At 42.9% G+C, this 26,170-nt stretch overlaps 1 protein-coding gene across 2 annotated transcripts in view; it reads left to right on the top strand.

The window, feature by feature from the left end:
- EDC4 (enhancer of mRNA decapping 4) overlaps positions 1 to 26,170 on the top strand; it is a 470,500-nt gene that overhangs the window by 171,179 nt on the left and 273,151 nt on the right. For both annotated transcript variants that reach the window (XM_073605174.1, XM_073605175.1), the window contains exon 7: positions 1,790 to 1,894. In XM_073605174.1, coding sequence (XP_073461275.1) covers positions 1,790 to 1,894 — 105 coding nt within the window. The remainder of the gene's footprint in view (positions 1 to 1,789; positions 1,895 to 26,170) is intronic.

The following is a 26,170-nucleotide window of genomic DNA, read 5'->3' as shown; positions in this document are numbered from 1 at the left end:
CTAAATGGATGCAGACCTTATTACATTCCTCATTAGAACCCTGCAAGTGCAGGAGCTGACTGATTATCATACAATCTTTCCTATTTACTTTGCGCATAAACCACAGAGAAACAAACAGCTATTTCTACAGAATAACAAAAGGTAGGAATCTACAACAAAGTTTAAGATCCCTCTGCAATGAACATAGGTCACGCAGGGGAATATTTTCTTTTTCTCAACAAAAGTGAAGTTACTCTTTAAACGCTGCATAGTTTATGGACGTATAATTGTTTTTATTATATATAGTTGGATAGATTCTGCATAATTTTTCACAGCATGACTTGTTTGGACTATTGCGGCAGTGATTTGATTGATGCTCCTTTTTAATGATTTTTTTTTTTTGAAATCATCATTTTTATTTATTTAGTCATGCATTGATGTATTTTAACGCACTCCTTTTTTGTGTATATTATCATGGTATGAATTATTTTTAACATGTATTTTGGGTAGTACTGTATGTTGCGTATAAAGTCTTTTTATTAACATTATGATGTTTAAACAGTAGCTTGGGTTTAGGATGAGAGTACAAATATTTTTTTGCCTTCTGTATGTTGCTTATGTTTTATTGGGTTTCAAGGGCTTGCTCACTGTGTTCTTTGGTGTCCTTCCCTTTCTCTCCTTTGGGAACTGCTTTTGTGTATCGCACAGGTAGGAGACCATGACATGCATTGTGCCTTCCAATGAACGCTTAAGTAGGATTTTTTTCTTAATGTAAAATTATTTTCTCCAGTAAGTCATAGGAAAAATACCAGGGGTAGTTGATCCAGGAAATATTGATTACTTCTCGTGGGACCAAGAAGGATTTTTTTTTCACCCTACTGGAGTGAATTAGATTATGCTTTAGCTTTATTGTGTTTTTCGCCTTCCTTTGGATTAATATAGTATGTATAGGTTTGTGTATATGGAGGTTTTCTATTTGTGGGTGTGTTGTTTTTTTTTTTTTTTTAATTCGATTTATTTATTATTTTTCATTAATTGAACTAGATGGACTCCCCTCCCCTCTGCCAAGTTTCTGATAGGAATGTTCCCATTTGTTACTTTTGTTGAACTAACACGTAAAACTGATCAAGCATGTACAAGGGTAAGGCTAGTAAAGTACACGTGCAGCCACATAAAAAACATGCTGCATTAAGAAATCATGCTGGAGTGCCATTAACTCTTGATGGCACCCCCACTTATTATAAAAGGTGGCCATGTTTGTGAAAAAAAGCTGCAGGGACCTTTTCCCTGTTGTGCCCAAGCAAAGGTGGCATGCTGAACGGCTTGAATGTGAGCCTAGCATTAAGCCAGTAGAGCAAACTTTCTTTTTATTCTTTGTTCGCAAGTGTCTAAACATCCTAAGGGCAGCACAGATTGAAGATTTTTAAAGCACTCCAACAAAATTCTGAATAAAATTATTTTATGGTTAAAAAATGTTTAAAAAAATCTGACAATGGTGTTGTCACATAGTAAAAATTGTCTGCTTTTTTATTAATTCTGTGCTGTTCATTTATACTACTAGTTAGTTTTCAAGTGTTGGAAGGATCACATATTGCACTCCATAGCTTTAGTTTATTTAGGAAGGTTGTATCAGGTTTGCTATTTGCACATGACAATGTTCTGTTAATGACAGATCTATAATAATAATTCTCTCTCTCTCTCTCTCTCTCTCTCTCTCTCTCTCTCTCTCTCTCTCTCTCTCTCTCTCTCTCTCTCTCTCTCTCTCTCTCTCTCTCTCTCTCTCTCTCTCTCTCTCTCTCTCATTTTTTAGGCAGAGGTATGGGACCTGGAGATTGTACAAGCAAACCATACCTCATGGCCTGCAGACATCAGTGATATCAAGGAGGGATTTATAGTTGTGAAAGGACATTCTGGGGTAGGTTTAAATTATTTATGTACTGATAAAATGCCCAGACAACCTCTGAAATGAAAAATGAACTAAGTATATGCTCATATAAAGTGCACTTGCCTCTTTCTATAGCACTTAAGGTGGATCCTAGGTACTCTTGCCTTTTTCTGCTACCTGCAAGAGCCACTGGCAGATTTAATGTTTGTGGAACCTTGGTGTTTGTGTAGCCAAGCTTTTTTCAAAAATCTTTTTGAAGCGAGTTGGAAATGGTTCAAACCCTTAAAGTAGATGTAAACCCGAAAAACATTTTTTTTAATAGGGCTCGCACCTTGTACTGTATAGGATTTCATGTCATCTGTGCACAGTCTTGCCACAAAGAGTTAATTGAGCCCTAAGCAATCATCTTATCTTTTTTCAGTGAGATAAAAACTGACACAGAGAAATAGTCAGTTCTTCCCCCTTTTAGGGTCTCATAAGGATAGAGGGGAGACATTTGACAGGTAATGATATATACAGGAGGCATGTATATCCTTCTAGATAACCACTATGGCAGTAGCTTGGAAAGGATGAGAGTGGGTTTACATCCTCTTTAAGAGTTATATATTGATCTCCGTGTCCCCTTAGGAACCCCCCTATCATTTCCTGTCCTGAAGACATACTTAAAATTATTTTAGTTAATATAAACTGCTAAATACTTTTTCTCATCAGCAGTATATAGCAGTCGTGTGACTTAAATCAGTATTTAGCCAAGCACTGGATAAAGCCTGTAGGATGAGTTTTCTGACTATCATATGAGATTGCAAGACCCCTGGCCCTCTGTCTGGACAGTGCTGATTGGCCCTGTGCTGAATCACATGCACTCTCCCAAGCAAACAAAAACCTCTTTAGCAATACACACCAAACTGAGCTCGTCTAGCCTGACTCCATAAACCGTGTTATCAGGAAATTATCAAGGGACAGTGGAAGAAGGGGAGGATCAGAGAAGCCAGGATCAAACAGCCTTTTCACACAATGCAGAGTATTTACCCCTTAGGTTCCACAGTGGGTATAACAAGCATGCTTTACTGCATATACAGACTGATTTTACTGTTGTGGGTTTAGTAACACTTTAAAAGGGAGCTCCAGTCTCTCCCAAAAAAATTAAATCAGCAGCTACAAATACTGCAGCTGCTGACTTTTTTAATATAAGGATACTTACCTGTGGATCAAGCAATCTCAGCACCTGAGCCGATTCTTCAATCGGCTTCAGGTGCAGGCCCCGACATCTTCACTAAGGGAAACCGGCAGTGAGGCTTTCCGGCTTCCCAGCCTGTCTCCTACTGTGTTTGCGTGAGTCGCTCTGCGCTTTGTGAATGGTCCTGCAGTGTTCTGGAACCTGTGTGTGTCCCAGAAGGCTGTGGGGGCAGGAGGAGTGGCCGAACATGTAGATCGCAGTGGCGAGCTTACCTGGAAGTCGGAGTGGGTACCTGTCCAAAACCAGGCACCTCCTCCCCCCCAAAAAATGCCAAATGTGGCAGTGGAGGGTACAAACAAGCAGAACTTTTGGGTAGAGCTCCACTTTAAGGGAGGGGACTTCCCCTCCTTAAGTGGTATTAATGTCTCACTTTTTAAAAATTGCTGATTTGGTTTTTATGATAGAATAGACCTTATATGTCTTTTCTGCTATAAATGCTTCCCCTCTGCCTGTCAGCTGTAATGTACACTGACCCAAGCATGTAGAGCTTAGCTTGCATTTGCATTAGTGTTTCTCAACCTTTTTTCAGTCAAGGCACCCTTTAAAATTCTGCACAATTTCAAGGCAGCCCATTCTAAAATGTAAAAATCAAAACTAATAGTTTTACATAATGCAGCACCGTCCACACACGTACATTGTAGAACACCCAATGTTAGAGGTAATTTATTCTTATCCATAGCAAATACACTTTTACACACTTGTACTGACTAGTATTCTTATTCTAGCATTTATCCTCTCCCCCCAGTTTCCCTCCCTCCACCTCAATGTGACCCCAAAGCTAATGGAGAGGGGCAAACAAGTATGCTTTGCAGGGGCCCAAATTCTACTCCTCAACCAATGATGACATTGGTTGTTAGGACATTGGTGGCTAGAAGGTTGTGATGGTGCACAGTGAAAACCTTTTGGCTTTGTGTAACTAAAAGGCAGGCTTGATCCAGTCGCCGGTTTGCATTCAACTTTTGGGTTATTTTTAGGCATTTTTGTCAAGGCATCCTGGTTAAAAAAGGCTGAATTACAGCAGCACTCTGTGCCTTGATAATGTGAGCCCCGTGCCAATGCATAGGAGTGACAACGCGGCCCATGCCTTCAAGTGGCCAGATAGAACAAGCCCTCGAAGGAAGACTGTGCAAAGATGAAAGAGCCTTTGACTAGCTGGAGTGGTGACCAGCTTGGAGGGCTTTGTTTGTCATAATGTGCTAATATGTGGCGCATACTATAAGGTTATTGCCTAAACCACTGGAGGACTTGTTTTAATAGGAATACTAAAAAAGAATGCATAGTTTAATAGCGCTTTAAACAGTTATCACCTGAACAGGTATCCTCATTAGTATCTCCCCTTCACCTCTACTGTTGACATCCTGTAAAATTTTAAATTAGTATCTTATGCCTGTGAACTCCATTCGAAAATCGTACGACAGAACGTTTTTTTTTTTGGTTGCTAGTCCCATATCAAAAACGAAAAATTACAACTTCTTGTACGACAGAATAAAAATTCAGAAGTGAAGTAATTTAGTATATTTGTATTGAATTTTTGAACGACAACTGCACTGAGAAATTGAAAATTGTACGTTACGGTATCGCACAAGAAAAATTTTTGTGCTTGTCTCATTGGATAATATCGGATGCACTGTCGTGATCGGCTCTCGAAAGCTGTGTACTGGTGATCAGATCATCATATGATCGTTTCGAAAGCGGTATTTCTCTTTCGTTCATCGACGGACACAGCACCTCCTTAATCTTGACCATTGGGGTTATATCGCCTCTGCAGGAGTAGGACTAGGCAGAACAAAAAATGCCTGGCTACGCCCATGGGCTGTCCTCAGTCAGTATATAACTCCTCCCTGCTCTAGTTATTCAGTTTATTTCTGTCCATTCAGGAGTAAGGACCTAGTTCCTTGCTGGGTTCTTTTGGTCCCAGCAATTTTTACTTTGTCTTTCTTCCTTCCATGCATTTTCTCCTGGAAGATCTGCAATCAACTGCTGGGCTGGATAATTTAGATCCTGTGGTCTCCCCAGTCCAGCCAGCGAGCATGTGCAGACTGCAGCTACGCGCTAGGTTGGCCGCGACATAGCCTCAATGGAGGGAGGCTGGCCCGCGAGTTAAACATCTCAGAGTAGCATACGAATGGGCTCTGGTCCGAGTTGCATCGGTCCCTTGGCTGACAGCCCCCTACTTCGGTGGCGAGGAGTTCTGTCTGGAGGGTCAACCGCACCATGGATCGGTAAGTACAGTCCCCCCTTTCCCTCTTTGTGCAGTTTGTTGTGGACGCAGGTACCCCCCAGGGATGGTCGGACCTGCCTGCAGGATCCCTCCTCCCATCCTAAAGTCGCAAGCAATCTCGGTCTGGTAAGCCTAGAGCAGGCTTCTCCGGATCCACTGACAAGACTCCTTCAGCATGAAGGTCTGCCCTCACCCATTGCTGGGGTGGGGGACATCTTCGCTGGTTTCCAGGTTCATGGACCTCCTTCGTGAGCGTGAAGGGGGTCCATGAATTGAAACTTTTGGGGGTACAAAAGAAGGGGGACAGAATTTGTCCACTTCGGGGCTCCTGTGTCTCCTTGTGTGGGTATAATTCCTGTAAAGGTTCGGGTGACGTCCGAACTACCCAAGGTCCCCAATTGGGCTACCTGGGTCTGACTCTGGAGTGAATGCTGACCAGGTTAGTAGTTCTTCTCAAATGTCGGCCCCTTCAACGGGTTTAGTTCAACTGGGAAGTAACTGAGGCTCATGGCAATCTTACGAGTTCCTCTGGTAGATGCCGCAGTCGTCCTAGTGCCACTGCGTGGCCAACGCCTTCCTCTTCCATGATGCCTGTGAAGAACCGAGGGCGAAAGTCTTCTGGTGACCGTAAATGTCCATTGGAAGCTACCTCTAAAAGAGGACCAGTTGTACCAAGGGCTGAGCATCTATCCTGCTTTACAGTAACTGGTTTTAATGACCTAGCTATTGAAAGCCAGGTACTGAGAGATAGAGGTCTGTCGGGATCAGTGATCCCTACTACGGTGAAGGCGAGGAAGTCGACCCCTTGTAAGATATACCATCGTACGTTGAAAGCGTACATTTCTTGGTGTGAGTCGATTGGCGTTCATCCTCAATCCTTTTCTGTGGCTCGGATCTTAGCTTTTCTTCAACAGGGCGTTGAGCAGAAGTTGGCTTTTAGCACCATCAAGGGCCAGGTGTCTGCCTTAGCAGTCTTCTTTCAGCGACCCCTAGCCACTCACTCTTTAGTTTGTACCTTCATTCAAGGAGTCGGGGATGTGGCTCCGCCTGTACGATCTCTTTTGCCGTCTTGGGATTTAAACTTAGTGCTATCGGTTCTCCAGAAACCTCCATTCGAGAATATTCGGGAGATTCCCTTACTTACGGTGTCCCAGAAGGTGGCATTCCTGGTGGATATTACCTCGGCCCGCAGGGTTTCAGAGTTGGCGGGATTATCCTGTCGTCGTCCCTATTTAGTACTTCATAGGGATAAAGTGGTTCTTCATCCCTGTCCGTCATTTCTGCCCAAGGTTGTCTGACTTCCGTTTGAATGAGGACATTGGGGTTGACATACTAAAGGCAAATCCACTTTGCACTACAAGTGCACTGAAATTGCGCTTGGAAGTGCAGTCGCTGTAGATTGCTGTAGATCTGAGGGGAAGCTCTGAAATGAGGGGAAGCTCTGCTGATTTTATCATCCAATCATGTGCAAGATAAAATGCTGTTTTTTATTTTCCTTGCATATCCCCCTCAGATCTACAGCGACTGCACTTTCAAGTGCACTTGTAGTGCAAAGTGGATTTGCCTTTAGTAAATAACCCCCATTGTGTTGCCGTCCTTGTGTCCCAAGTCGGCTCATCCCAAGGAATTTGCTTTGCATACCTTGGATGCTGTTCGTGCGATTCAACGGCGCATTCTACTTGGGCGCTTAGTACTTCTTGGGCCTTCCGTCATCAAGTGTCAATATCACAGGTTCATAGGTTCATATCAAGGCAGCCACTTGATTGTCAGTGCATACCTTCACTAAATTCTATAAAGTAGATATTTTGGCATCTGTGAATGCTTCTTTTGGGCGCAAGGTTTTGCAGGCTGCTGTTTAAGAGGGGGGTTCCCTCTTGAGGGGTGTTTTTTCTTTAAACATTTTTTATTTCAGATGGGGCTCTTGTGGTTAGCGCTGGATTATTTTGCCCACCCCTCATTTTTCTTTGGCACTGCTTTTGGACATCCCAATGGTCAAGATTAAGGAGACGCTGTGTCTGTTGATGAACGAAAGAGAAAATGGGATTTTTGCACTCACCGTAAAATCCATTTCTCTGAGTTCGACGAACACAGCACCCACTCCTCTATGGAGTTTTTGATACTTCTATTACAGCTTGCTGCTAAACTGAATACCTAGAACAGGTAGGGGGTTATATACTGACTGAGGACAGCCCATGGGCGTAGCCAGGTGTTTTTTGTTCTGCCTAGTCCTACTCCTGCAGAGGCAAATGTAACGCCAATGGTCCGGATTAAGGAGGCGCTGTGTCCGTCGATGAACTCAATGGATTTTACGGTGAGTGCTAAAATCACATTTTTTTTTCTTACCATGTTTGGATCGTGTGTATGGTCCATTGGTGACAAAAATTTTCAGAACAAATATAGAAGGGGGGTCTTAACTAGTGGGAACACAGACAGCACTAAACCCATACAGGGGTACTAACCTTTTTCTAAATTATCCGAAACCTAAGAAAGTTAGTATTTGGCTGTATATATTAATAAAAAAAATGCTCAATAAGATTAGTGCCTTTATAGTAAAAAAAATAATGTTAACTTTTTCCTGTAGTTTTTTTTTTTTTTTTTTTTTTTTTTTACAGGGCTTTTAAGCTGCATTTAAAAAAAACAAAGCCTGTTTTCCTAGGAAAAAACATGTAACAATGTATCAATTTTTAAACCTGAAGATGTAAACTTGTTCCTAATATGTAATCTTGCCCAGGCTTGATCAATTTCCCTATTGTCCACTCACTAAGGGACACAGGAATTCAGGTATTCTATTAAAATCAGGTTATACCGCTGCTTACAGAAGATTGGGACACTGACCAACAAATAATATTGAAAACTAGGGGTGCAGCAGATCAAAAAACTCATGGTTCGGATCGTTCCTCGGATCAGGAGTCACGGTTCGGATTATTTTCGGATCAACAAAAAAAAAAAATCTCCCCCACTGTAATATCCACAATCTCCCTATTGGCAGGGTAATGGCAGGGTATTGGCAGACTATTGGCAGACTATTGGCAGACTATTGGCAGGACATTGCAGCAGGGTATTGCAGAGTATCGGCAGGGCATTGCAGAGTATTGGCACTGCTGCCATCCGATCTCTCCCCTCCACTGTACATATCAGTACACAGGAGGGGAGAGAGGAACCGGCGTCATGACATGACGCCGGTTTGTTACAAGTGATCGCTCAGTCATTTGACGGAGCGATCACGTGCTAAACGGCCGCCGGGTGTACCAAGATGGCCGCCGCTCTGGAGCTAGGCCGAAGCCGCGACCTTTCCTATGGCTGAGGCCACAGAGCACTCCGCGGATCGCGGGTGTCCCGTACGGATCAACCTCCGCGGATCGGATCACGGATCGATGACGATCCGTTGCACCCCTATTGAAAACCAGCCCTTTTATAACCCCTCCTCTACCCAGCATGCCTTTTTTATTTCTTTGTTGATACTCTGCTGATAATGTTTCCTTAGTGACTTCATTCTGGAATTCCACACCACTGCTGGATCTAGCATCTACAAAGCTGCTTTCTAAAGCAAACAAATCAATCAGCGTAAAAAAAAAATCTACCATAAAACAGCAGCTGAACACTGAGGGCCAAAATATTAAATCCCAATATGTAAATATAATAAAAGCAGTGCAGCTCATAAACAAACTGAACAAATAAATCAAGAAATGATAATAAAAAAAGAGTCTGTGATATAAAAAGCACCATTAAGTGTCCATAAACAGTGGTCCTATGGATGACTGACAAGTTGATCATGTGACGGCCACCACCAACAGTGAATCCTAACCGCTCACCTCAAAATGTGGACCCCTGAGTATATCAGTCAGGTGACACAGGCAGTCCCTTCACAAGGGTATGTATACTGGTCCGCTGGATCGGAGGATCGCTGGAAACAGGTGTGTGCTAGTAACATGAGATCCTCTGTGTGCGGACCATAGACTCCGATAAATTCGTACATAGAATGACAATGGTACAATATAGTGCTGTCCGTTGGGTATATAAAAACATTTATTAAGAAAATGATTGCACTTACAAATCAGGCACTGTTCCTCAGTGCTAAGGTGATAAAGCAGACCTCAAACAATTTTCCACGAGGATAAACGGAGGACGCGGGTGACGTCACATTGGTCACGTCTGCTTTATCACCTCACTGAGGAACAGTGCCTGATTTGTAAGTGCAATCATTTTCTTAATAAAGAAAATTTTTCTTAATAAATGTTCTTAATAAATGTACTTATTCTTGGCAAAAACAATGAAGGCTGTACCCCGCAGGACTGAAGATTGAGGGGCTAGCTTGGAGTGGGACCATTGGACACTGAGCTCTGCATTGTGGTGTATTCCAGACTTGTGTGTATTGTTAGGTGCAGAGTGCTCTTGAGGTCCAGAGCCATGGCACAGCCTCTGGGGGGGTGAAAGTTTCTGAAGACTCATGCAGTGAATGAGGCCGGTCAGGCTAAAGCAGCAGAAGCTGCCTAACAGTTGGTAGCCATGCCGTCTTACCATGGCCATCTTGTGCTGATTGTTAGTGCAGTTCCCCCTCGGATGCCCACCCTGGACCTCCAGGGATGCCACCAGGCCTACCAGGGATGGCCACCAATGGCATTGTGTGCCCACACATGCCAATTAGTGCCCACCAGCAATACCTGCCAGTGCCTCCTAATCAATGATGCTAGTCAGTGCCATCTATCAATGTCAGTGTCCACCAGTGCCACTATCAGTGCCCATCATCCGTGCCACCTCATCCGTGCCTGGCAGTGCAGCCTCATAGGTGCCCATCAGTGAAGGTGAAAACTTATAAAACGTACAAAATTTTATAATAAACAAAGAATTTTTTTTTTTCCCCCAAATCTTTTTTTATTTGTTTAGCAAAAAATAAAAACCGCAGAGGTGATCGAATACCACCAAAAGAAAGCGCTATTTATGGGAAGAAAATTATAAAAAGTTTGTTTGGGTACAGCGTAGCATGACCGCGCAATTGTCATTTAAAAAGCGACAGCGCTGAAAGCTGAAAATTGGCTTGGGCAGGAAGGGGAAAATGCCCAGTATCGAAGTGGTTAAACATAACAAACAAATGCCATCCAACATGGCGATGACAGTAGTGGTGTTAGCTACGCAGAGCCCATCATAAGTACAGATCAGGATAACGTATACTAGACTGTTTTTGGAATAGCATGTTCATTGTTGAAAATAGTCCAAGTAATTTGTACAACAAACCTGGGCCAGCCATAGCAGCCAGAGAGGGAGAGAGAAAAAAAAAAAACCCCATAAATACCATGGCCATCTTATCACAGTAGTTGTTAAGGCTAAAAGTAAGGAGCTCTGATTAAACTGACTTTCCTGTATTTTGGAATTTTGCCAACTTTCTAGGCAAGAACTGACCCTCGAATTCTCTCCTTGAACTTGATTTCTTTTTAGAGGGGAGCATCCACCATCTCTGAAAAAAAAAAAAAAATGACTCCAATGCCTCGCCTGCTTTCTTCTTGTCAGACTCTCGAATGTTTGGCTTGAATATACCCAAATTAAAGATTTCCTTGACAAAGACTTTAGCCTGGATAAGCTGACTAGACCGTGTACAGACGTTGAAAAGCTACTCTCCACGTTCACTAGACCATTCACTATTGCAAGTTTATCCAATACTGCTGAGGGAATCCTATCCAAATCCACCCTGATATATGGGCAGATGGAAAACAGGAGTTGAATGGGGTTCCTGAGATTTTGGATTGGGATAAGATACTGGTGCTTTTACATGCCTAGATCATACGACGCTCAGGAACATAATTACCGAATTTTATTGTGGTGGTATCGTTGTCTTATATAAAATTGATTCCTCTGTCTCAGGGATATGTTAAAGATGTTTGCAGGCTCCTGGCACTGTGACACATATTTGGGGTACCTGCCCTAAAATCGCTCCATTCTGGGACAAGATACCCCAATTCTACGACATACTAGTGCGAGATAAAATCCCTAATGAACTCCACATTGCTCTTTCATCTATGGTGCCAGGCTCCTATAAACAAATCAAAAAAGTCTAATTCGTCATTTTCTCACAGCGGCTTGCTCTGTTATGGCCAGACATTGGCGTTGATCCGATACCCTGTCATTAACTGACTGGGCTTGTGAACTAGATAGGATTGAATATTTAGAACGAATGATTGTATGGGACAAAAATGTGTCCCATTCTCTCATGTGGACTGTTGGGTCACATTTTTGATACTCTTCCAGTTTTGAGTCATTCATAGCTGATTAGTTTCACCACAAGGTTGTTCCAGGGACCTCTCGTGAATAGATAGTACTCGGCTCTTCCATTCGGCCTTATCCTGTCTCTCCCCCCCCCCCCCCCCCTTTGTTTTTCCCTTCCTCTCTCTTTCCCCTTCACCTAATTCTACCATTTTCATATTTCCTGCCTTTTTTCTTCTGGGTGATGGAATATTACACGTTCACTCTGGATGCCACTCCTACCCACAGTTTTAGTGGGGTTGGAATGTTGGTGTACTGGATATATATAGTCTGATTTTTCTGTTGTGCTCTGTTTGCTTTGCTGCTAATCAGTCGTAGTTATCTACATATTAACAGGTTCACAACATGTGAATTTCGCCGGTTTGAGATATGTCATACCAGTTTTTATTTTTATTTTTTGTAACTTTGCCTACTGGTTGAATCTCAATGTATGCTTTTTTACTTGTATGCTGTTTCATTTGAAAATGAATAAAAACATAAAGGGGAGTATCCTATCTTTGAGTACTTTTGAATCCTAGATGGCAATTACAGATAATCAGTCCTACCTTTCTACTGAGGAATGTCCAGACCCTTTAGGTCAACATGAATCGGCTTTTGCTGGTCTTTATGCTTGAAGTGATTGTAAAGTCTTGTTTATTATTTTAATAGATTATTTTTTTTATACTTACATGCTCTGTGCAGTGGATTTGCACAGGGCAGCCTGAATCCTCCTCTTCTCGGGTCCCTCTTCTGTGCTCCTGGCCCTTCCCTCCTGTTGAGTGCCCCCCACAGCAAGCAACTTGCTATGAGGTTACCCAAGCCGAGCTGCAGCTCAGTGTGTCCATTCATACACGGAGCTGCAGTTTTTTAAAATTTTATTTTAGGTACTTACATAGCGCCGTCAATTTACGCAGTGCTTTACATATACATTGTACATTCACATCAGTCCCTACCCTCAAGGAGCTTACAATCTAAGGTCCCTAACTCACATTCATACATACTAGGGACAATTTAGACAGGATCCAATTAGCCTACCAGCATGTCTTTGGAGTGTGGGAGGAAACCGGAGTACCCGGAGGAAACCCACACAGACACAGGGAGAACATGCAAACTCCAGGCAGGTAGTGTCGTGTTTGGTATTCGAACCAGCGGCCCTTCTTGCTGCTAGGCGAAAGTGCTATCCACTACACGACTGTGCTGCCCCAGTTCGGCCCCACCCCCCTCTTTCTCCTGATTGACTACCTGACTTTGACTGCATTTGGAGCAAATGGTGCTGCTGCTGTGTCTCAGCCAATCAGGAGTAGGCATCCTGGACGGACACTGGTGGACATTGCTGGACAGAGATGGGGCTCAGGTAAGTATTAGGGGGGGCTGCTGCACACAGGAGGCTTTTTATCTTAATGCATAGAATGCATTAAGATAAAAAAAAATTCTGACTTTACCACCCCATTAAAAGAATCTGTCTGTTCATCTCTCCAAGATATACTCATTCTAAGCTTTGCATCTGACATTTTATCCTAGTACAGGGGCACCCAACCAGTGGCCCGTGGAGCCCCTGATGTGGCCCGCGACCACCTGCTCTGGGATTGTCACTGGACACTGTTCTGATCAGGACTGTGTGCATCTTCCCACCTTTACCATTGGTGCGAACCATGCTCCATGAGGCTCAGCGAGCCATGGCTTTATATGGTTATACTATTGTTCCCATGTACGCGGGTCTGTTTGCTGGGAGTGTAGATGCAGTTGCCATGAGGTGGCCAGTCTCTTGGTGAGGCATAAGCCAACATCCCTTAACCTCTTCCCGACCAGCTACCACAGGTATACTGTGACAGGTTGGCTACCCTACGCTAGCTGTACGTCAGCTCTTTAAAACGCTGTAGCAGGCGCCCGCAGCGTGTCCCCAGAGCTGATGCGTGTGCCTGGCGGGCGCGATGACCGCTGGGCACCCGTGATCGCTCGTGACAGAGTGAGAACCGGGATCTGTGTGTGTAAACACACAATCCTGGTTCTGTCAGGGGAGAGGAGAGAGATTGTGTGTACCTACCAAGTAGGAACAACAATCTCTCTCCTCTAGTCAGCCACATTCCCCCCACAGTTAGAACACACACAGGGAACACAGTTAACCCCTTGATCGCCCCCTAGTGTTAACCCCTTCCCTGCCAGTGACATGTATACAGTAATCAGTGGCTATTTGTAGCACCGATCACTGTATAAATGTCAATGGTCCCAAAAAAGTGTCCGATTTGTCCGCCACAATGTCTCAGTCCCGATAAAAACGCAGATCACCGCCATTACTAGTAAAAAATGAAATAATAATTAAAAATGCCATATATCCGCTATCTTAAGTTACGCTATAACTTTTGTGCAAACCAATTAATATAGGCTTATTGCAATTTATTATTTTTTTTTTTTTTTTACCAAAAATATGTAGAAGAATATATATCCGCCTAAACTGATGAAGCAATTCGTTTTAAGATATTTATTATAGCAAAAAAATGTTTTCAAAATTTTCGCTCTTTTTTTTGTTTATAGCACAAAAAGTAAAAACCACAGAGGTGATCAAATACCATCAAAAGAAAGCTCTATTTGTGGGGGAAAAGTACATCAATTGTGTTTGGGTACAACGTCGCACGACCGTGCAGTTGTCAGTTAAAGCGACGCAGTGCCGTATCGCAAAAAATGGCCTGGTCACGAAGGGGGCAAAGTGGGTAACCGCTTCCCGACCAGCTCTGCAGCAGGTTGACTCCCTTGCGCAAGCCATTGTAGCTATACCTTGGTTCGTGGGGTCGGGATAGCAGGTGCGCCCGCTGCACAGCGGGGTTGCCGATGCTCGTGACTGACGGTCGCGATGACCGCCGGCCACGAGCGAGGACAAGGGACCGAACAGGGAAGTGTGTGTTTGTGTGTGTAAACACACAAATCCCTGTTCTGTTCTTAGAGGAATAACAGATCATGTGTTCCTATTAGCTAGGAACCACGATCCGTCACTTCCTCTAGTCAGTCCCCTCCCCCTTCAGTTAGAATCGCCTCCCAGGGAACACAGTCCTTGATCGCCCCCTAGTGTTAACCCCTTCACTGCCAGTGACATTTTTACAGTAATCAATGCATTTTTATAGCACTGATCGCTGTATTAATGCCATTGGTCCCAAAAATGTGTCAAAATTGTCCGATGTGTCCGTCATAATGTCGCACAATAAAAATTGCAGATTGCCGCCATTACTAGTAAAAAAAAATAAAAATGCTATAAATCTATCCCCTATTTTGTAGACCCTATAACTTTTGCGCAAACCAATCAATATACGCTTATTGCGATCTTTTTTTTTTTTTTTTTGCCAAAAATATGTAGAAGAATACATATCGGCCTAAACTGAGGGAAAACATTTTTTTTATATATTTTTGGGGGATATTTATTATAGCAAAAAGTAAAAAATAATGCTTTTTTTCCCAAAATTGTCGCTCTTTTTTTGTTTATAGCGCGAGAAAAAAACAATGACAGCGGCCCTTTACCACGTGATCGTTCCGTCCAATGATGGAGCGATCACAAATGTAAACAATGCAGGGTCTTAAGGAGTTTATCACACTCTTCTCCTCACACCGATGCAGAGTGAGAGGAGAGCTATCGTGTGCTCAACTGTGAGTTTTTTTAATGTATATCTGTGCCACCAGAACCACACCAGTGCCACCTGTGCCCATTAGTGCTCATCTGCGCCACTGCAGTGCCACATAAGTGCCGCCTGTGCCCACCTCTGTGCCACCAGAGCCACACCTTTGCCCATCAGTGCTCATGTGCGCCACTGCAGTGCCACATCAGTGACGCCTGTATCTGCCGGTGTCCACCAGTGCCACCACAGTGATCATCTGTACCATCAGTGTCACTACAGTACAATCAGTGCCTGAATGTGCTACTTCAATTTGGGCCTCTGTATGTGGCCAGGCTGTGTAAAAGTCTCAAATGTGGTATCGCCATACTCAGGAGGAGTAGCAAAATATATTTTGGGGTGTCATTTGTGGAATGTACATGCCATGTGAGAAAAATAACCTGTTATAATGACAATTTGGTGTGAAAAAAAAAAAATCTTCATTTTGCAAAGAATTGTGGGAAAAAATGACAACTTCAAAAAACTAACCATGCCTCTTACTAAATACCTTGGAATGTCTACTTTCCAAAAAGGGGTCATTTTGTGGGCATTTGTACTTTCCTGGCTTGTTAGGGTCTCAAGAAACATCAGGTGTGAACAGATGTGATCAATTTTCAGTGATTGGCACCATAGCTTGTAGACTCTCTAACTTTAACACAGACTAAATAATATCCACTAATTTGGGTTATTTTTACCAAAGATATGTAGCAGTATAAATTTTGGCCCAAATTTATGAAGAAAAATTACTTATTTGCAAAATGTTTTAATGGAAATGAAGAAAATTTTTTTTTGCAAAATTATCGGTCTTTTTTTCATTTATAGCACAGAAAATAAAAAAACTCAGAGGTGATCAAATGCCACCAAAAGAAAGCTCTATTTGTGTGAAAAAAAAGACGAAAATGTCATATGGGTACAGTTTTGCATGACTGAGTAATTGTCATTCAAAATGTGAGAGCACTGACAGCTGAAAATTGGTCTGGTTAGGAAGGGGGTTTAAGTGCCCAGTGGGTAAGTTGTTAATGAAAATTTCCACAACACTACTTTTATCTTGAATAGGGTTCTGTAAAGCTCATCATACACTATACAATCTGATTATATATAAAGAAAAAAGAAAAAAAGAGAACAAAGGGCGGGACTTTAAATCAGGCACACGGGAGCAGACACAAAAAATTAAGCAAAAAACTGGTTTTAATATATTCAAAATGATCACATATTTACATGGTATTATTGCACATAGCCAATATAGATACCTTGTAATTCATCAAAATAAACATTCCAACATGGACTTGTTTGCAAATACATAAGTAAAATAGCTAAAAACGTACAATAATATAGGGTATGTGACACACAGAGGTGTCCATTAAGAAGGGTTACAAAGGAAAAACACAGACAAAGATGGAACGTCCATACATGATTGTTGGTTAGGTACACCTATCAGTAGTTGTAAGCTCTATGAGCTTCGGGACCTTTTAGCCACTTGTCAGGAGAAAAACCGCAAGGGTTACCTAGGGATATGAGAAACAGCCACATTTTAAAAGGTTCAAGAAAAAAGGGGGGGTGGAGAAATGTAGAATATGTCCCCAACATATGTACAATTAACCCACCACCTTACATAAATATCTGCGCAATGGCAGCACGGCCCCGCGGGTCAGGCCAAACGAGGATACCATGCCCCGGAGCTGAGGGGGCCCATCCAGGCGACACATACCGGCCCAAAGCCGGACCCCTGGTGGGTCACAGATGAAAGTGTTGGTGATGGATGGTGAAAAAAGGAGGGAGTGCAGATGGGACGGTTATCCCCAAAATTGGGGGGGGGGCCTGTGAAAAATAGAGTGAGGGATAAGTCAAAATAGTGAAGAAAAAACTAAGGCAAGTACTTGGCCTAAGAAGAAAAAAGGGGGGAAAAAGGAAAAATAGTGAAGGGGTGAAAAGGAAAAATGGATACCTGCTCATGGTTGGATAGGCAAGGATGCCGTAAAGTGTGTGGTTCCAGGGGGGAGAAAGTGACTGGAGAAAACCAAACTGAAACCCAAAGCCAAGGGGAGGCCTGAGCGGGAGGTGCTGCCATACATAAGCCCCCAACGTCATGCACCAGCCGACCATGGGGGCAAGGGAGGCGCCTCTGGGAGATGGCCGGTAAAACCAAGCCACTCAACCGAATGCGTCATGTCAAGTCCCCCGAGCGCTGGAGATGGTGAACAGTCAGACTGAAGTACACCACGAGGACGCCAAACAGCCGGCACGCATGACGTCGACGCGCAGTGGGCGAGGCCCCCGCCCCCCTGCGTCACACTAAAGGGAAGGGGGAACCCGCAGTGCGTGTCGCAGCTCCGGGACGTGACACGACAGCACGGCCAAAACCAACAACGGCCAACAGCACCAGGGCGCACATATAGTATGCATGGTCATGGTCATCGCCTGGATGGGCCCCCTCAGCTCCGGGGCGTGGTATCCTCGTTTGGCCTGACCCACGGGGCCACGCCACCATTGCGCAGATATTTATGTAAGTTGGTGGGTTAAGTGGACATATGTTGGGGACATATTCTATACTTGCCCACCCCCCCTTTTTTCTTGAACCTTTTAAAATGTGGCTGTTTCTCATATCCCTAGGTAACCCTTGCGGTTTTGCACCTGACGAGTGGCTAAAAGGTCCCGAAACACGTGGAGCTTACAACTACTGATAGGTGTACCTAACCAACAATCATGTATGGACGTTCCATCTTTATCTGTGTTTTTTCCTTTGTAACCCTTCTTAATGGACACCTGTGTGTGTCACATACCCTATATTATTGTACCTTTTTAGATATTTTACTTATCATTTATTTGCGAACAAGTCCATGTTGGAATGTTTATTTTGATGAAATACAAAGTATCTATATTGGCTATGTGCAATAATACTATGTAAATATGTGATAATTTTGAATATATTAAAACCAGTTTTTTGCTTAATTTTTTGTGTCTGCTCCCGTGTGCCTCATTTAAAGTCCTGCCCTTTGTTCTCTTTTTTTTGTTTTTTCTTTATATATATATATATATATATATATATATATATATATATATATATAGATAGATAGATAGATAGATAGATAGATAGATAGATAGATAGATAGATCTATCTATATCTCTCTCTCTCTATATATATATATATATATATATATATATATATATAGATATAGATATATATATATAGATATATCTATATCTATAGATATATCTATAGATATCATCTATCTATAGATATATCTATAGATATATTTTGAACGTGCCCCCTTTAACCTCATTTAAAGTCCCAACTTATTTTTCTGTATCTATACAATCTGATTGTACAATCTCCTTTAGATCTACCATAAGCCATGTAGTGCAACGACCTGCTTGATCGGATACAGAGTGGATAGGTGGTTTGCCGTCCTATTATATAGGTTTTGTAAATCGAAAGGAGATTTACAAAGATTGTACAATCAGATTGTATAGTGTATGGCCACCTTAATACACCTAGAATGAGCTAATTGCGCTTTTGGGGCCATTAATGGTTAATGGCACACCAAACGCATGCGCAAACACACATTTTGCCATATAAAAAAAAAAGATTGACAAACGCAGCAAAATGCACCGTAAATAATGTGCAACCCACATCACGCCAAAATGTCCCATTAACTACTTTGCCACATTTAGGGCAGACCATTGAAATCAACGAGCTGCTCTATGTGGCTCTATCCATTCACATCTGTGTGTTTCCAAACGCGTGGCAAACTGTACAGAATATGCATGCCTTGTCTTGCGTTTCAGAATCGTGCTGCAAACACACAAAAAAGTACAGTAAAAAGCACACCACACTTGGGGGCGATTGTTGCATGTAGGGCAGCCCATTCACACAAGTGAATGGGCGCCCTATGTGTGACAAGCAAAATCGCTCCAAAACGCTGGCTGATGTAGATCTAAAGGAGATTGTACAATCAGTCACATGACCTACAGGAAGTGATGGAAGCAGAAAAATAATTTTCAAATGCATATGACCTTTCAAAGTTTCTGTGAATGAGGCAAGTGAGATAAGCACATTGGGATGGCTGGGCCAGAAAGAGCAATAGAACATGCTTCTTTATTTTATGAAAAGTGTAATGTAGAAAATATAGAAAAATGCATTTGGGTGGCAAAAATATGAATGCAATCTATACACTGGGGGAGAACCTCTGGGGGAATCTAGGATGGAAAAGTACCTAGGGGTCCTATTAGATGATAGACTCAGCAATGGCATGCAATGCCAAGCTGCTGCTAACAAAGCAAACAGAATATTGGCATGCTTTAAAAAGGGTATCAACTCCAGAGATAAAACGATAATTCTCCAGCTCTAAAAGACTCTGGTCCGGCCGCACCTAGAGTATGCTGTCCAGTTCTGGGCACCAGTCCTCAGGAAATGGAGTGAGAAAGAGTGAGAAAGAAGGGCAACTAAGCTAATAAAGGGTCTGAAGGATATTATGAGGAAAGGTTACGAGCACGGAACTTATTCTCTCTGGAGAAATGGGGATACGATTTAAATTTATACCATACTAGTGACCCCACAAAAGGGATAAAACTTTTTCTCGGAAGGGAGTTTAACAAGACTCGTGGCCACTCATTAAAATTAGAAGAAAAGAGGTTTAACCTTTAACTACGTAGAGGGTTCTTTATTGAACTACAGCAACATACAGGGATATACAATGTAATACTGACATATAATCACACACATAGGTTGGTCTTGTATCTTTTTTCAACCTCACCTACTATGTAACTATGCAACTAAGTGAAATTATGCCTGAAAAGATGAACTTAGAATTTAAACCTAATAAAATCATTTGATAGAAAAAAAAATATTTATTGGACTGGTTTGGACCTGACAACTTTAATAGAATTCCTGAACTCCTATTTCTCTCAGTGGACCTTAAAGAAAATAAGATTTTTTTACTTGCTGTAAAAAAATTTCTTTTCTAAAAGTCCATTGAGGGACACAGATCCCACCCTTCTGTTACTGGCCTATGTACTGCTTGCTCACATAACTGAGAAATGCTGGAAAGAGGAGGGAATATAAGGGGGCTGGTTTTCAACATCTTTTTTTGTTAACGCTATTCCAACCACCTAAGGGTGGAATAATAGGACTGTAATACAATTCCTGAATTCCAGTAATCCTCAATGGACTCAAAGAAAAAGGATTTTACAGTAAGTACCTTATTTTCCTATACTTGAGGACATATTAAAGCTGTATTAAAACCAAAGCCGAAAAGGGTAAAATATTGCATTCGTTTTTTCTTTGTCATTTTTTTTTTCTGGTTTCTTTCACTATATTTTTATTGATTACAAACTCACAAAACCGTGAACAATCGCCTAGGCCAGTAGCTGAGAGTGGTATAGGAAGGACAACATATATACCACAAACTAATATGCCTCTAACATGGTATAAGTAGTGACAACAAAAAGAAACAAAAAAAATTAACCAGGCAAGGGTGCTTAGATATTATTTGAATCTAATAGGATAATAGCGAATCATGTGGCACTCAATAGTTGTAGCCTAAAGAATGATCTAAGCAAACAGTATTTCAGAATTCATCCTGTAAAAATACCATGCAGTACCTTAGATTGACCCATGTTGAGTTATGGGGATAAAGTCCGAGAAACTCTCGGGGACCCAAAAAAAAAAAAAAGCTAGGAGAGGAAGCTATCTTGCAAATCTAATGTACCCCCCCCCCCCCCAACTGAAAGGCCAACAAGCTATACCATCAAAAAAGGAAAATAAAAATTTGACCTCAAAAGTGCAGGCATAGTGCAACTAACTGGCATCTGGCGGTAGATGTTGAAAAATAAAAGCAAGAAAAAGAGATGAAAGAGAAGGGTAAGAAGAAAATAAGTCCTGCCCCAGGGAATCCCAAGGCAACCACTGGTAGGCTAGACAGAATTTCCTATAGGTCCAAAAAGCGAGTAGGCGGGCACATCACTGGAAACTGATCCAAGCAAGACAGCCAAGTCTTTAGAAATGTGTCCTTAATGCCCGCGAGTATCGCCGTAAGCTTTTCCTTCGTCAACAAGGAGAGGAGAGGTGTTTTCCACGCCTTTTCCATTTTTTCATGTGGTGATCTGGCCAGTAACACACCACCTGTATTAGAGTGCCCCCACTCTGGAGCACAGGGTCCCCTTTGGACAGAAGCCCTGTCCGTATCGCTGAAGGGAAGTGTTTGCTGGAGACTAACAGATAGAAATACACTAACAAATTGAATCCAAACTGCAGTTACAGCAACAGTTGTTTTCTCTTTTGGGATAAAGGATTTACATAAAAGTGGTTTATTGTAAGAACCCCTGTCAGTGGTAAATGGTTTGCCTTAACCCTGTAGCTGCTACATCTGCAGGAGAACTAGTTCTGTTGAAAAACAACAAACTGCCCAGATCAGTAGGAAATAACTATGGCGCTGCTGTAGCCAGACCAGTAATGCAGCAGGGTGGATGAGGGATGAAAAAGGCGGGGGAAAACGGTTAAAAACCTGTTCCTATGGTTTGACAAAGTGGTGAAGCCCCGAAACGAATAATCACGCCCTCTTTAGGGAGAGATGTCTTCACCTCATCCCAGCAGAGATTGCCAGGTCAGCCAAAGACACCGAAAAGCTGCTGCTCTACAGCATTGCACACCGTTTAGCTTCTCCAGCCACAGCACTCCTGTCTGTTAATGCCCAGCCGCTTCCTGGCTGAACTCTGCAATTCAGAAGAGTGTCAAGCAAGCCAAGGGCACCCAGACGCCGATGCACACCACACTGTTGGCCTCTCCTTTCTCTATCACTTCTCACCACCCTGCAGCTTCCTGGCCAATCTCTGCACAACACTAGCCGCTTGCCTGTTGATCTCTGCTAGAGATTTTAAGACTTCCACAGATGACAAGCCAATATTTCCTCCATCTAATGTGAATGCTATATTCATTCATCACTACCAAATAGCTGTTTCCAATACTCCACACTTAAATAGAAGCGCCTCCTGCTTTTTTCTGTTTACTGGCCAGAGCACAAGACGAAAATAAAGGAAACAAAGCCTAAAAGGAAAAACTAAAGCATCTATGAATTGGTTAGCTGCAGTGATGAAAAATGTTTGCTCTTTTGGTTAATACTGCTTTAATGTGTTGCAGAGATAGACTACATAAGTTTATTTTTGTTTTAAATCTTTATTTTTCCTTTTAGGCTACTTTCACACTGAGGCGCTTTACAGGCACTATAGCGCTAAAAATAGAGCCTGTAAAGCGTCCCTCCTTTCACCCAATGGCTTTCACACTGGAGTGGTGCTCTGGCAGGTTGCTAAAAAAAAGTCCTGCAAGCAGCATCTTTGAGGCACTTTAGGAGTGGTATATGCACCGATCCTAAAGTTCCCCTGCCCATTGAAATCAATGAACAGCGTGCCAACTTTGCGGGCGCTTTTAACCCTTTTTTGGCCGCTAGCGAAAAGCACTGCTAAAATGACGCTGCTTCTGCCGATGCCCCAGTGCCTCAGTGTGAAAGTGCCCTAGAGTCTGTGTCCACTGGCTTTGGACTTGTGGCATCAGTTTGCTTTCAGTTTGAGACATATCTGAGATCATTCAGAATTTGTTTTCACTCTCTGGTACATTTGACCTGCTGTTTGACATCCTTCTGACTTGACCATTTCACCTGCTTCAGAGTCTTGTATGGAAATACAGAATGTACTTTAAGCAAAGGCCAGTTGACACAGCCCTTTAAATTGTTACCTTGCACCTGCAGCAATTTGGCAGCTGGCTGGACAAACTAATGCTTCAGCCTGGTAAGAAACCTGTGAGCAGTGCAAGCAGGTAGATTGCTCTACAGCCGCTAGTTGTTAAGCACCATTTAAATCTGAATGCATACTTCCAGATTTATTATTATTTATAGTGTTATCTTAGTATATTCCCAGCCAAAACTTATGTTTGTTGGCTTTGGATAGCGTGTGGAACAATTATAACTTTTATCAGGCCTTTACTACAATCTAGACCAGGGGTAGGCAACCTTAAAGAGGTGGGGATCTACCTGAACAACATGGGAGAAGTCAAAGCTCACTGGGCACAGTGTTGCCTCCTCACACCTGATTTAAACCTCTAATTGCCATACTACCGTGTTGTGTCAGGGGGCAACATATCGCCTCCTCACCACCTGTTAAACACACTAGGATCGCTATTCAGAGGAGAGGACCTGCTATACCTGTAAATGAGCCCTTAGTTGGGCTCGGTAGCTGCACCCTTGGGGCTCATTCACGTGTAAAGTTGGGTGTGTGTGTGATAAAACCCTACGGTTAAGACACGGTTTTACCACTCCCAGTCCATATCCCCTTTAACTGCTGAAGCAGCAGTCAAAGGTGTACACATTCCGTAGCAGGAATTAAGCTCCCTGTTGCTTTTGTTGGGTGCTACTGCCTGCCAATCACGACCCATTTAAGTAAATGGGGCCACTCTGCAAGTGCCCCGCAACTGCTTGATTCTATGGAGTCCAAGGGTTTAAAACAAGTGGTGAGGAAGCAACACAACACTGCCTGCTTTAACCCCTTGTTTGCTGTACTGCACAAGGTTGAAGGGGAAATGTGCAACGAGTGCAGTAGGGGCCGCCCCCTTGGACAAGCTTGCAGGGCACTTGCAGAGCTGCCTCATTCACTTTGATGGGTCATGCTTGGCAAGTGATACACCCACCAATCATGACAGGGCGTATAACTCTGCAGCTCCAACATGTGTACGACCCTGGCCACTGCAGCTAAAGGGTGTGCCATTGGAGCGGGGTTGATAAAAACACGTCTTAACTATGGGATTTTACTACCCCCCAAACTACAAATGTAAATGAATCCTTACTGTCCTGAGCCCCCTATAAGGTTGCTTTCACACTGATGTGCTGTGGTTTACCTGCAAGTGCAGCGCAGTGCATCTGTAACGTTCCTGGATTTGCTGCACTTTGCCATAGACTTCTGTTATATCCTGAAGGTGTGATGCACTTTCTAAAAGCACACCATAACTCCTGCATTCAGAAAGTGCACCAAACTGGCAGGACATAATAGAAGAATAAGTGCAGCAAGCGTACAGGAAAGCTGCCGGTGCACTGCACCCGCGGTGTGGGTAAGCAGCAGCACATCATTGTCAAAGCAACCCTATACTATTATGCCCAGTGTATTGCTTCATACTGACCTAAAGATCTTTTTCCTGCTGCTGGCACCACTCTGGAGACCGCTTGCCAAGATAAGAGATGAGAGTACAGTTGGTATCACTCCGCAAGGGACTGCAGCCAGCACTACAGAGAAGGCATCAGCTTATGCGACTCTTGCGCCCTGCTACAGCTCCAACTTTACAAGTAGTTCCTCTGAATTGCATTCTGATGCCCTGGAATTGCAGGTCAGCAAGCCCAGACCGCGATCTACCAGTAATCTGTTAGTGATCTACTGGCAAATCTTGATCTACAGGTTGCTGACCCCCAATCTAGAGCTCCAAGTAATGATATTTCTGTCTAAGTGGCAGTTGTTTCCCCAGATGGGAAGTGAAAGAAAATCTGTACTGAATACACAAAAATAAAAAGGTTCTAGTCTTCCTCTAATCTACTTAAGAGAAACTGTTTTACTTCTGTCTGTGATGCTGTAGATTTACCTTCATGGCCTGTCGGGTGAAACCGTTGTCCCTGTTAGAGGAAGTGCGCGGGAAATATCCCTAATGTAGTCTCAGATTAGAGACAAAACATGACATTGGTTTTATTCCTTCCCCACTCCATCCAAAACTGAATAAAACATTGGCTGTATAGACTTTTTCCTTGCCTGAAATAAAAAAGTTTATCTTGATTATTTTGTACTAAAGCGCCAATTTACCACGTATAACTTGGTGTTTGCCATAATTGCTTGATTTTAAACAGTCATTGCTGAAAATAAGAATCATCCTAGCTTAGCGAATTCTGCTTATGATGACATTTTGAAACTTAACCCCTGCCCAGGTTTTAAATTGATTATCTTTTTTGTACAGCACACAGGTCTTTAATCATAAATGGATGGGGTTATATGCTACTCCTTCAATTGATAAGATATTGGCAAAGCTACTGAAAGCTTTAGACCAACCATTTCAACACAGAGGAACTTTTGAAATAACTTCCTGGTCTCAGGGAACCCCTGCTAAAAATTACTATAACTAAAACTCATGATACATGGTCAGTGGAAAGAATGCTCCTTAACTTGTAGTCATTGGGAAGAACTACCCCCTTACAGATGGCTAAAAAAATCATTTGTCAGTGGGAACGTCTCTGAAAGGCAAAAATTGCTCATTGCTCTAGGAACCCCTTGCAATCTCTGGAGGAACCCTGGATGAGCCACCCTGCTTTAGACACTCGCTCAAATAACCCCTCCAACCCCCTCCAGCTGTATATTCCTCGGTTTTTTGCTAGTGTCCTCAGGAGATGAATGCAGCTCAGTAGGTGAGAAGATAGTTTTAGTGATTTCATCTATCAGAACTGTTGCGAACTGCACCAAGCTACTGCAGCGGAGGGTGTCGGTTCTCCTCCTCAGTGCCTCCTCGTTTCATACTGCTTGGACTGTTCTCAGACCTTGCGTCAAAATAAGAGTGGGTCCGGCCTGTAAGCTGCCACCTGCAGTGGATAATGTGCACAGATGATTCACCTAGGTACAGAGAGCAATGGGCATGTTGCTGCTGGATGCTATACAGTTCCAAGGAATTAGTCCGCCTGTGTAAGAGCCCAGTTTTTGAAGGTTTCCCCCATGGGGGTTGGGGGAATAAGGGAATTAGCCTGAACTAAGTGGGCAAGCTCTTCTTGCGCGTATTTCAGGACCACTTTCTAGCAGTGGTAACTGGTGTGGTGGCGCCAGGGATTCTCAGGACACCGACATGCTTTTCCTATTTCTTCTCGCACATTGGATTGGGTGTTGCAATTAGGTGTAATCCTTATACCAGCCATCCATCTAGTCCATTGCCTTGTCCCTATGGACATTTTCTATCCAGACCTTATCAC

This window comes from Aquarana catesbeiana, linkage group LG11 (assembly GCF_042186555.1).
Source record: "Aquarana catesbeiana isolate 2022-GZ linkage group LG11, ASM4218655v1, whole genome shotgun sequence".
NCBI classification, from domain to species: Eukaryota; Metazoa; Chordata; class Amphibia; order Anura; family Ranidae; genus Aquarana; species Aquarana catesbeiana.
This window is presented reverse-complemented; position numbering and strand designations above follow the sequence as displayed.